The 11,587-nt window shown below is 37.2% G+C and overlaps 1 protein-coding gene across 1 annotated transcript; it reads left to right on the top strand.

Moving 5' to 3' along the window:
• The first annotated feature begins 6,554 nt into the window (after positions 1-6,554).
• IL12A (interleukin 12A) lies at positions 6,555-11,587 on the top strand. The gene is made up of 6 exons (XM_053460391.1): positions 6,555-6,591; positions 7,610-7,770; positions 9,396-9,506; positions 10,040-10,081; positions 10,980-11,081; positions 11,405-11,587. Exons 1-6 carry the CDS (start codon positions 6,555-6,557, stop codon positions 11,585-11,587), a joined length of 636 nt encoding a protein of 211 aa, XP_053316366.1.

Below are 11,587 nucleotides of genomic sequence, written 5' to 3'. Positions count from 1 at the left end.
TCGCGATCCCTTTGGGGGTTGAGCGACCCTTTCACAGGGGTCACCTAAGACCATCGGAAAACACATATTTCACAATATATAATTACATAATTTTATGGTTGGGGGTCACCACAACATGAGGAACTGTATTAAAGGGTCGCGGCATTAGGAAGGTTGAGAACCATTGGTCTAAGCCATCTCTACACCCTTGAAAGCAATTAATGATGTTAACCTTATCCAAACCCACTGCCTCACTTGATACAGACCTGTCATCTGCAAAGTGTGATATCAAAAGAAACATGATTTGGTAATATGTAACCAAGTTTTTTTTTTACACCATACTTTTTTAAACATATATTACATATTTTTTGCAAATTGTGAAGAACAGGAAGAAGAGGTCAGATGCAATCTATGATATATCACCTTCTCAGCGAAAGAGAAATAAATAAAAAATGGCGGCAAAGTTTTTAAAAAAAGTTAACTTTTTCTGTAAACTGTTTTTTCACGACAAGGTACAATATTCATTGTGGTATATTGTTAAGAATATTAAAAAAAAATCAAACAGTAAAAGTAATTCAAATTGAATCATTTTCTCTAATGCCCCCAACACCTTAGTAAATTTACCCCAGAGCTCTCACTCCATGACAAGAGAAAGGTTAGCTGTATTAGGGGTGTGGTTAGATGTATGTGGGCAGGGCTAACCCCAAACAGCATTAAGTATGTTGCGAGTGGGAACGGAATTGGGCAGGGAGTGGGTGTGGCTAAACACCACTCCCCTTCCCAGAAAAAAGATCCCGAAGAGTTCCCGGGCTAAAGTCCATAATGGTGGTAAAGAGGAAAGGCCTTTGTAGAAAATGCATATGCCTGCAAATATACCAACAAAAGCCCACCAGTCCTTTTTAATTTAAAAAATATAAGCATATCTTTTCAAATAAATATGCACTTTTTTATTGTGGGAGACTGGGTTTTGAGGAGCACTTGCGATTTCACAATCCCTGCTCCTTGCCTGGTGGCAGGGATCTTTTTGCCAGTGAGCTCTCACTTTTTGCCAGGCAGCAGTTGAACTTTAATTTTAGGTTTTTGTTTATAACAGAAAAATGTGATCCACTCAGTTTTCATTCTACAGTATCTTATGGTTTTATAAGGTATGCTGGGATAAGTCCAGCCCTTGGATTCTGGCTCGGTACATAAGAGAATTATCACTGTGGTGCTATACATTTAGATTTATTTTACTTCCCCGTTTGATGTTCTGTAAACTGTAAAATGCTGAGTACAATATAAAAACACAAACAATACGTAAAGGGCACAGTGTCCCACAAAAATAATAGGAGGACATGTACCTTCAGCACATAAGGTTTAACTAGGATGACCACATCAGCCATGTTTTCCAGGACATATATCATTTTTACATATTTCTAACCAGCCCACATAAAATGGTGCCCTGCAGTATGTAGGATGTATATACTTATGGAATGGAACCAATTAGTCAGATATACATCCCACATACTACAGGGCAGCACTTTATCTGGGCTGGTCAGCTATATGTAAAAATTGTACGTGTCCCGGAAAACATGGCGGACGTGGTCCCCTTATATTTAACTATTATTGGTACTATCTCTATGCTGTATAAATTACAATCACTTTTGACCGATTTTAGATAGGACAGCACCTCTAACGTCATTATAAGACATTTTGAGCAAGTTTACAAAACAGTACAGGGATATTCCCACTTTGGGGAAAAAAATCCATATTTTGCAGGTACTTTTCATACTAACATATTGTTCCTTTAGATTTGTTTCGTGACATACACAGTAAATAGAGGAAAATATTCGATATGTAGCTTATGTTTTTAATAAACGATTGTGACTAATAACATAGAAGATTCTCAGTGTGGCTGGAATGTTTTATTAGGTTCTCCTTGTGGGTGACAGATTAATCTGTGTTGAGGTGTCACCCAGTAAAATTGCTTCCTGAATGATTAAAACCTTAGTACAACATGTTTTGTTGTTTGGAGAATCCAAAATGTGGGTGAAAACCTGTGGTTTTGGGTACTTATAATGTATGACAGATATATTGGTCTGTGGTTACTGAAAGAAAAAATAAATAATATTGTGCAATAAAACCACAGTCATTGGTTTCGAAGAGCCAGTGCCATTATCAATGCAAAGACGTGGATGATAGAACACAATCTTTGGGGTCACTTGCAGAGCTTTGAATGACACCGTGTCGTTGTGTTTGTTATACCTCCGATTCTGAAGATCCCTCTTCTTCCTGCATGGTACAGCAATACTAGATACTGCTACTATTAGTTCATGCATCTTGAAACACTTAACGTTACAAGCTTGTTCTATTTCCTTCACTGCTAAGGTTCCTAAAGTAGCGTGAAATACCCCGCTTAGCAGGCACTCTGGTGACCGGAAATGAAATGTCATCCTGACACTCAGTCTAAGGACGAGCTGTGCTGCGTCAGCACATTTCTCCATAGTGTAAACGGGCCTGCTGGGGAGATCAGAAATATCTTTTGCTCCGTTGACCAGCTGTGCCCCAGGGCCAATCACCCAACTTGCTGCTTTAGCCTTAGTTGACCTAGGCAAGAATACATTGCTGAAAAAGACTAAATAAATACAATAGATACAATAAAGCTTAGGTTTTAATAAATCACTAAAAGTAGGTTGCGTACTAAGCCTGTTTACTATGGTACACAAAATAACAAACTACCCATAGGGTTTTCTACAATAGTAAAGAGGCTCAATACTTGAGTTAGGGACTTATTGTCTCACTTGAATCAATAATAGCTTTACCAATACACTACTGAACTTAAATTTATCATACTAACTCTTACTACTGCTATCAAATTTCAGTCAGGCATGGTAGGGATGATGTGAATTAGGATTCAGCATCCTTTATTTTTAGTAAATGCCCCTCCTCTGCCTAATTTTTAACCATTATATTATTGCTACAATGGCAATATGTCTGCCTCGTTCTAATTAAGAGCAACATTTCCATTCTACTGCTATACTTCATTAGGAAATTCACTTTTTTTATTTTAATGATTTATTTAAAGCAAAATTTTATTGTATTTGTTATATTTATATAGCTATTGGTAGATTTAATTCCAACTCTATAAGACAAACATTATAAAGGGTACAAACAGAAATATAAAAAAGAGAACAACAAAACACATAATGCTCCAAAGATTAAGGGTTCAAACAAAAACAGATTGGAGGTGTGTTTTACAGCTTATTTGACATTAAAATACACTCATTTTGAGTTTGCTATTCTGAAAAAGCACCCGCTGAGGTGAACAATGCCTCACAAAAGTGAAATCTCAGGAGATCCACAATCAAGAATTGTTGATTTGAATAAAGCTGGGAAGGGTTACATAGTAATCTCAAAAAGTTTACATATCTGCAGTTAGACAAATTGTTTAGAAATTGAGCTGATTTAGTACTGTGGCTATAGATGTGGGCGCCCAGCCAAGATGACTCCAAGGGCACAATGCCAAATTCTCAACGGGGTAAAAAGGAACCCTATCGTAACAGCTAAAAGCTTCAAGGAATTATTGCAACTGGCTGACATCTCTACTATACGCAAAACATTGACCAGGCATGGAGTCCATGGCAGGACATCACAGACGAAGCCACTGCTCTCCAATTCATGATCACTGTTGATCTGAAGTTTGCCAAAGAGCACCTTGACGCTCCACAACACTACTAGAAAAAGGTTTTGTGGATGAAACTAAAGTTGAATTCTTTGTGAATAACACGCAGCAATACTAATGTGCACAAAAAGGGCACAACATCATAAAGACATGAAAGATTATCATTGTTTGTGTGATATTGGCTTAAGTTACAATATAAGAAAATATCACCGGAGCTGCTTATAAATGTGAACTCCCCTCTGTAGGTAGCAACAATACATTTTCAAAAAGCTCTCAACGAGAGAGACAGGGGAAACAGAGGAGTAGGTACTCACTGGATACAAATGTATCACCCTCAATCATGAATATGAAGAAAGCTGAAAACTCAGCCAGGATAATAGTGAAAACAGTTCTCTTTATTTCTGGAAACAACGACCGGTTTCGGCGTGAACAAACGCCCTTATCAAGGTTTGAAGGTACTCCATTTTATGAGGTGCTTTGGGAATGCTATGTTGGCATTACAGTTCTGAATCCGAATCCGAAACCTTAGATTTCAATAATGTCGGAAGGGACCTCTTCAAGGGAGTTTTTTCACAAAAGGATGAGATGACAGGAGAGTTTCCAAGAGAATTGTGGCTTTGACTCTTTCATGTTACTATTCATTATCAAGGCTCAACACTAGCAAGCTTCTCCTACAGGAATGGCTGAGCTGGCTCTTCTTAATGTATAGTTCCACTGTTGAGGATTTCTCACTGATTTCTCACTGATTTAACTATACATAATACAGGGCCATTCGGCCTATCCAGTCTGCCCATTTTCCCAGATGTAAAGATTTAGACTATAATCAGTCCTTGGTCTCATCTTTATGAGTGTTTAAATTCTCACCGTGTTAAGCTCTACCAATTCTACTGCAAAGCTGATCCACTTACCTACCACCTTCTCAGTAAAGTAAAAGCTCTATACATTACATCTAAGCCTCTGACCATCTAGTGTCAGATTATGACCCTTTTGTTACAAAAAAACTCATTTGAAATAAACTTCCCTCTTGCACTTTAAGTATTTAAATGTTTCTATCACATCTCCCCTCTCTCTTTATTTCTCAAAGCTGTAGGAGTCCACGTTCACCAACTGGTTTTATTTTTTCATCGTTTTTTTATAAAGTACTCAAATATTGTAACCAGTTGGTACATATTTTTTTCAGAAATACATTATTTAATATTGAGACAACTCAATTTGTATCTCTTGGTTAAATGTTTATGTGAAATTACCATTTATATGAATATCTTCTTCTCACACCATTTGCTATTACATTTTAATAACTGTTGCGACACTACATATTTCATTCAAAGAGTAACATCCTAGCATGCAAGTTGTATTTATCTTTTAACGATTAATTCTATCAGTATGGTCCTGCTATTGAGAGAGCAAGAAGTGATTATTATTCATGGCTTTCCACTGCAATTACCAGACCTCAAGCCCATTTAACATCTTTGGTAGCATTTTACACTTCCATAGCTACAAATCCAACAAGTGGAGTCTTTAGTCAGGTACTACCTGTCACTGGGCCAACAATGATGTCACAAGGTTTTCTGGAACATCAGAAGTATTTTCTTCAGATGAAAACAACACGTTGAGCTGCTGGAGACGGCCATCTTTAAAATTGCCTTTTGTTCCAAGCACCCCTCTCCATACCCCTACTACCTAATTACCCTTCATTACAGCAGCATTATATTTAAAAATTGCTCTGGTCGCAGTTACATAGTCATTACTGAGAAATGCAATAGTAGAATGATAGAACTAAAGCAATCATTAAATTATACATAAAAGATTTTAATGCAGGTGTGTACATATGTGGCATATACACATAATAAAAAATCTGAGACCAGTAGAACATTTCCGGATAAGGTAAAGCAATTCTTTTCCAAAATTTCTTTGTAAATAATAATAATAAATTATTAGTATACCAATCATATATTTGACTTATTTCCATCTACACAATTGGTGTATATATATGTGTATACATATACATGTTTGTCTGTATTTATATGTATGTATATATATATAAATATATATATATGTATATACATGTATGTCTGTATTTATATGTGTGTATATATATAAATATATATATATATGCATGTATGTCTGTAATTATATGTATGTATATATATATAAATATATATATGTATATACATGTATGTCTGTATTTATATGTGTGTATATATATAAATATATATGTATAAACATGTATGTCTGTAATTATATGTGTATATATATATATATATATATATATATATATATGTATATACATGTATGTATGTATGTATGTATGTTTGTATGTATACACACATATATACATAAGCATACACACATATTCACACACACTTATATTTATCAGGCTGCACTGAAATGTTGATTCTTATTATAAGTGTTTAGGATGTATTTCAGAACAGTGAGTGCCTCTTTCTCTGTGTGATTTATCTCCATTATATGGCTGTATGGACATCATTTTATATATAGAGAATAAACAAGCATGCATTGAATACCGAGTTACTCATTTATGCATTATTCTTTTACACTAGATATATACACACATACACAATTATACAGGAGCCCAATGTAAGCCAGATTAAGCATTATATATTCATTATACGGAAAATATTGAATCATATAAACAGAATGTAAGTATGTTATAGAAGAAACCAGTTGATTCTTAATGGTTTGTTAAGTGTGAAGATGTCTGTATTCTCATTATGGTTTCACATTTACACAGATGATAGTATCTGCTGTATAGAAAGAAGGAAAGGTTGGGGAAGTCCTGAGACTAGTCAATAAACTGTGTATATAAACCAATTCCAGTTAGCTGCAATGTATTCCAGTTGTTCCTCTCTCATCTACGACTATCTCAAAGAGACTGCCACTTCCAGAGAGCACCATGGCCAAGAGCGCTCTAATAGCCAACCAAGGATTGTGTAAGTTCTTTGCACGTACCATCCATGTCATATTGCAGTAGCATCCTAGAATTATTTGGGCTCCTAATTGAATTTTATTTATTAATACCTTACATTTCTATTGTTTGTCTTCAATTACAGTAAAGAAATTATGAAATATTGACAATAATTAAATACTGCAAAAAATGTACATAATAATAATAATAATAATGATGATGAAATAAAAAATCAAGAGGGAGTTAAATATTTTTACTAGGTACATATAATTAGAAGATTCTACATTTATGGCATGCCTTTCATATTTATACAGCATATTAGTAACTGTTTATTAGCACCATGTTATTTTTAATATACCTGTTAAGTATGGAGAGATTTGTTTATATTATATTAATATATTATATATATATTTGTTGTGTTTTTCAAAACATGTGCACACGGAACAGCTTTTTAAAACCATACGTGAACAGGGCTATTCTTAGTACCAGGCAAGTCAGGCAGCTGCCTGGGGTACTTGGACCAAGAGTCGCCCCCAGTGTGTAGACGTCAGTCTGGAACAGGACAGGCATCATTTGTGATCTATGCCTACATTCAGATTTTAGAAGTATAAAAAAAATACGTGGAGCATATTAGATTGGGGTGACAGAGGGGATTCAATAAAGTATATGTGAGCGCATGTGTAAAACAGAGTAGCAAGATCATCATCTAGGTCCAACACCTTATAAGCGCATTAAAGGAAAGAGAAATAAGGATCTAAGTTTGCGTTATCCAAAAATTTCTAATGAAAGAACCAATTCTCCAAAATTACTCAACTACAATGTTTAGCTTGATTAATAATAATAGGTTGTTACGTTATACAAAGTTCTGTTTCAAAGTTCTGTTTCAAAAACATGCTATAAGACGTTGATTCCACATAACATAATATTACGTTTTCTTACACAAAAGTCCCTAAAACTGGTAGTTTCTGGATCTTCCCAAAGGTTGATGGGTTTCATTTAAATACCACACAGCTCTGACCAAAATGCCTTTCTGTCGCTCGTAGGTTGTTGGATCATTTTAGCCATTGTGCTTGTAAGCCAGTCAAGGTTCAGTGAAGGTAAACCAGTACGACAGAACACCCTGAAGCCCTCTGACCTCACCAAATGCCAGAACATCTCCAGGAGTTTGGTCAATGTGGTTGCTGAAACTCTTTCCAATTTACAGGTAAAAAAAATATTTTTGGTTTTTCCATATATTATTTTTGATACTGGATAATTTGAGGCAAATGCTTAATATATGGAAAATATTAGAAATCTACCACTACGATTAAGTTATTAAATTCTGTGTGTCAGAAACGCTTGTTATTGACAAATATTTTTCTTTGAAATGTTAAAGTTAGACTGAAATTATTTTTTACATTTAGCAGAAGAACAAAAACACTATTTAATTTTATTACACACGCCATGGATCTCATCCTTATTCTTGGATACTGATGGACACGTCTAGACCTCTTGGGACCACCATGACTTTTACATCTGTTACAAAAAGTTTTATGGAGATTTCCAAATAAAATATACAATCTTTATGCGGAGGTTAGATATGATGCTACAAATTATACAAATTTATTTACGTACCAAAGGATTAGTACAGATTTCAAGTTTAAGAAGTGTAAAAAAAAATATAAAAGTATTGCTGAAATATATTAAGACTGAAATGCAATGTCGTTGTTATACTTGATTGATCTATTAATAACTATATGCTATATGTGTTTATATATAGTAGTACGGGTGTGCATGTATATGAAACCACAAAAGGCATGTGTCTGATTTCTACTGATTAAAGAATGTTGGGTTTAGGGTAATCTAATGGTGGTATCATTTTATGAGTACAAATAATTACATGCATGCGGACATTATGTATTATACATATAATAAGTATTACTCATATATAATACCACCATAAAAATTACCCTTAACTCGGTTTACTTAAGAGTAGAAATCTGGTGGTCTGTATAAAGGGAACTAGATTCCGAGTCTCAGATTCTGTATAGAAGAGGAAGATGTTAAATTTTTTACTCTAGCTCTGTATACTATTTTATCGAGTCACTGTGGCAGAGCAAGGACATTCACAGAATTAAGATGACTCAGTTTTAGCTGAGAACACATATCTGGGTAAAAGTGCACCTTTCATGAGCACCTTCTTCTGAAATAATGTATGAATTAAACAATGGCGTTAAATCATTAGACTGATACACAGCTGCGTGTTGGGTGCACAGTCAATGGTTCTACACCATTCATAGTCAATGGTTTGTTCAGGAGGTGCAGAGTGACCCGCTTCTTTTTGGCTTGGAGGCTCTGAGAATGAGAGGCTTCAGGGTGGTGGGAATGGGGTAGACCTTGCATGTGTTTCAGTATCAGAATGCATAGTGTAATGGCTCTCTATTAGCAGATGATTTTAGTTGCCTTTTCCTATTTAAACACTCATTTTGATTATAAAATGTTAGTCCCTTCAAATATCAATAAGCCATGTTAGGGTGACACAAGGGGGCTATTCAACAAAGAGGTAGTCGGAAGGGGGATTGCAGTTTCATCTTACTGACTTCAGATTAACATTATGAAGTTTCTGCTCCATGAATAGCTTATACTCATATATAAAGCATTATACAAAACTGCCGTAATGCCTTCTTGGATTCTCTGAAAAAGAGACCTCTATAGTGAAAGTTTGTTCCTTTACATAGCTTTCTATGCTGCCCATATCCATTTTATCAACTTCACATAAAGACTTCACGAAAGTAAAATCTGAACTTCTGCTCTTATTAAGTTAACTATATATTGTTATTATTTATACAGCAAGAATTTGCCGAGGAGTTCAGGTGCACATTTGATAATATTTCTGTTGAAGATGTCACAAATAAAGAAGTCAACACAGTTACTGCCTGTCTGCCCAAGGTCTACCCTGAGGTATGTGTTTCATTTAATCAGTACTACTGCCATCCTGCACTGTTTAAAGTGAACTGCCTGTGCTTACAAAGCAGGAAACATCAAGGAAACAAACACTTGCAGGATTGCTTCCATGGGGATCTCTACCTTTCTTTCCATTTGGAAAGTGAGACTGCCAGAGCTTCCCTGCTGATTAGCAATGGGAATGGGAAGCTAGCCATGCGCAGTAAAATGGAGTAGGGCATGGAACCTCATAGGGAATGGTTCCAATTGAACCTTGAGGCCAACAAGATAGCCTCAGAGATGGCATATCAGCAGTAGTGTATTCACGAATGGCCCCAGAGTTGGCATATCAGTAGTGTATTCATGGATAATTATACAGCATTCTGTCTAGGTGCCCTCATTAGAATGTTTTATAGAATATTATACATTATACAACATCAAACAGTGCCTGACTGGTTCTCACCTACTTTGATGCTCTATGGTGGAAAAGGTTGGTTAAGGAACCGTATCTCTCCCCATTGTTTATTGTTGTTTATTGTCTTTCAATTCAGAATTCTGTGTGTCAGAAAATGAACAGGACAGCTCTTGATGAGGTAAGTCTACAAAGGACGTGTCCAAGAAATCAGGAGGCCCTACATTTTAAATACACTTTCAAGGATGTTTATAACCGGAATAATCACATCCCAGTGAGGGGAAAAAGCTTCCAGGGACAGCACCACACAGGATGCCACACCCACTCAATATTTATGTATTTATCACAGTTCATTATCAATATCCTATTAACCCACTGAAGACACTGGGAGATTTTAAAATTAAAATGTGGAGTACTGATCAGTGGCGGAACTACCGGGGTCGCAGGGGTCGCGACTGCGACCGGCCCCTGGAGTTCTGCCGGTCTTGGGGGCCCAAGGGGTGCCGAGCGGTTGCTGAGAACGACCGCTCGGCAACTCTTGGGCCCCCCTGACTGACAGAAATTCAGGATGCCTCCGCTCCCCGCCGCTGCTGCCGCCGTCGCTGCTGCCACCGTCGCTGCTGCCGCCTGCCTCAGCGCTGCCCAGAGTGCAGTGTTGGGAGTGTGAGGCGTTTGTCTCGGGTGCCGGCGCTTCACGCTCAGCAGTGAAGCGCGGGCACCCGAGACAAACGCCTCACGCTCCCAACACAGGAGTTGACGGTAAGTGACCTACAAAGGGGGGGTAGGGAGGGAGTGGGTAGATCGTAAGAAGGGGGGGGTAGGGAGGGAGAGGGTAGATCGTGAGAAGGGGGGGTAGGGAGGGAGAGGGTAGATCGTGAGAAGGGGGGGTAGGGAGGGAGAGGGTAGATCGTGAGAAGCGGGGGGTAGGGAGGGAGAGGGTAGATCGTGAGAAAGGGATAGATGGGTTGGGGGTGGGGGGGGCCCTTAACAGATTCTCGCACCGGGGCCCTGAGGTTTCTAGTTACGCCCCAGGTACTGATATAAAGAGGTGGAACCTGAATTGTCTTCTCTTCTTACAGACCACTTGTCTGAAAGCAATCCATGCAGACCTGAAAGCATTTAATAAAGAACTGCAGGATTTAAGTCCTTCTCTTAATGATGTCATGAAGGAGTTGATGAAGGTACGTGACAAGTAGCTTTTAAATATAAGTTCTTTAGGCTGTGGTTATCACCTGCATTCTACTTGGAATGTATACATGAGATTTTAAAATCACTTTAATCACCTTAAATTCAGCGTCATTGTCCCTTGATGAATGTACAGCAATTTTTCTGGATCTTGATCCCGGTCCTTGGGATATATTCATCTAGGGTGAAGGATGGAAATATCATAGCAAGGAAGCGTTTACATTGGGGGGAAAATGCTTTACGAGGCATACGACTGCACTGCTTGTAAAATAAAATATTGTTGTGAGATATTAATCATTAAGTGCCTTCTTGTTTTCAGGCTCTTAAGGTCCAAAATAAGAAAGATGAAGACACCAAGACATCTCCCTGCTCAACATTTGAATGCAAATATAAAAAGTGTGGTGCTATGCTGGCCTTTCGTCTGCGTTCGGTTACAATTGCCCGGGTTTTGAACTATCTAAAAGAGGAAAACACAAAAGATCAAAATAGAAAAAAGCAGTAG

This window comes from Spea bombifrons, chromosome 3, assembly GCF_027358695.1.
Source record: "Spea bombifrons isolate aSpeBom1 chromosome 3, aSpeBom1.2.pri, whole genome shotgun sequence".
In the NCBI taxonomy this organism is placed as follows: Eukaryota; Metazoa; Chordata; class Amphibia; order Anura; family Pelobatidae; genus Spea; species Spea bombifrons.
Note: the sequence above shows the minus strand (reverse complement) of the source record. Positions and strands in the feature narration are given on the sequence as shown.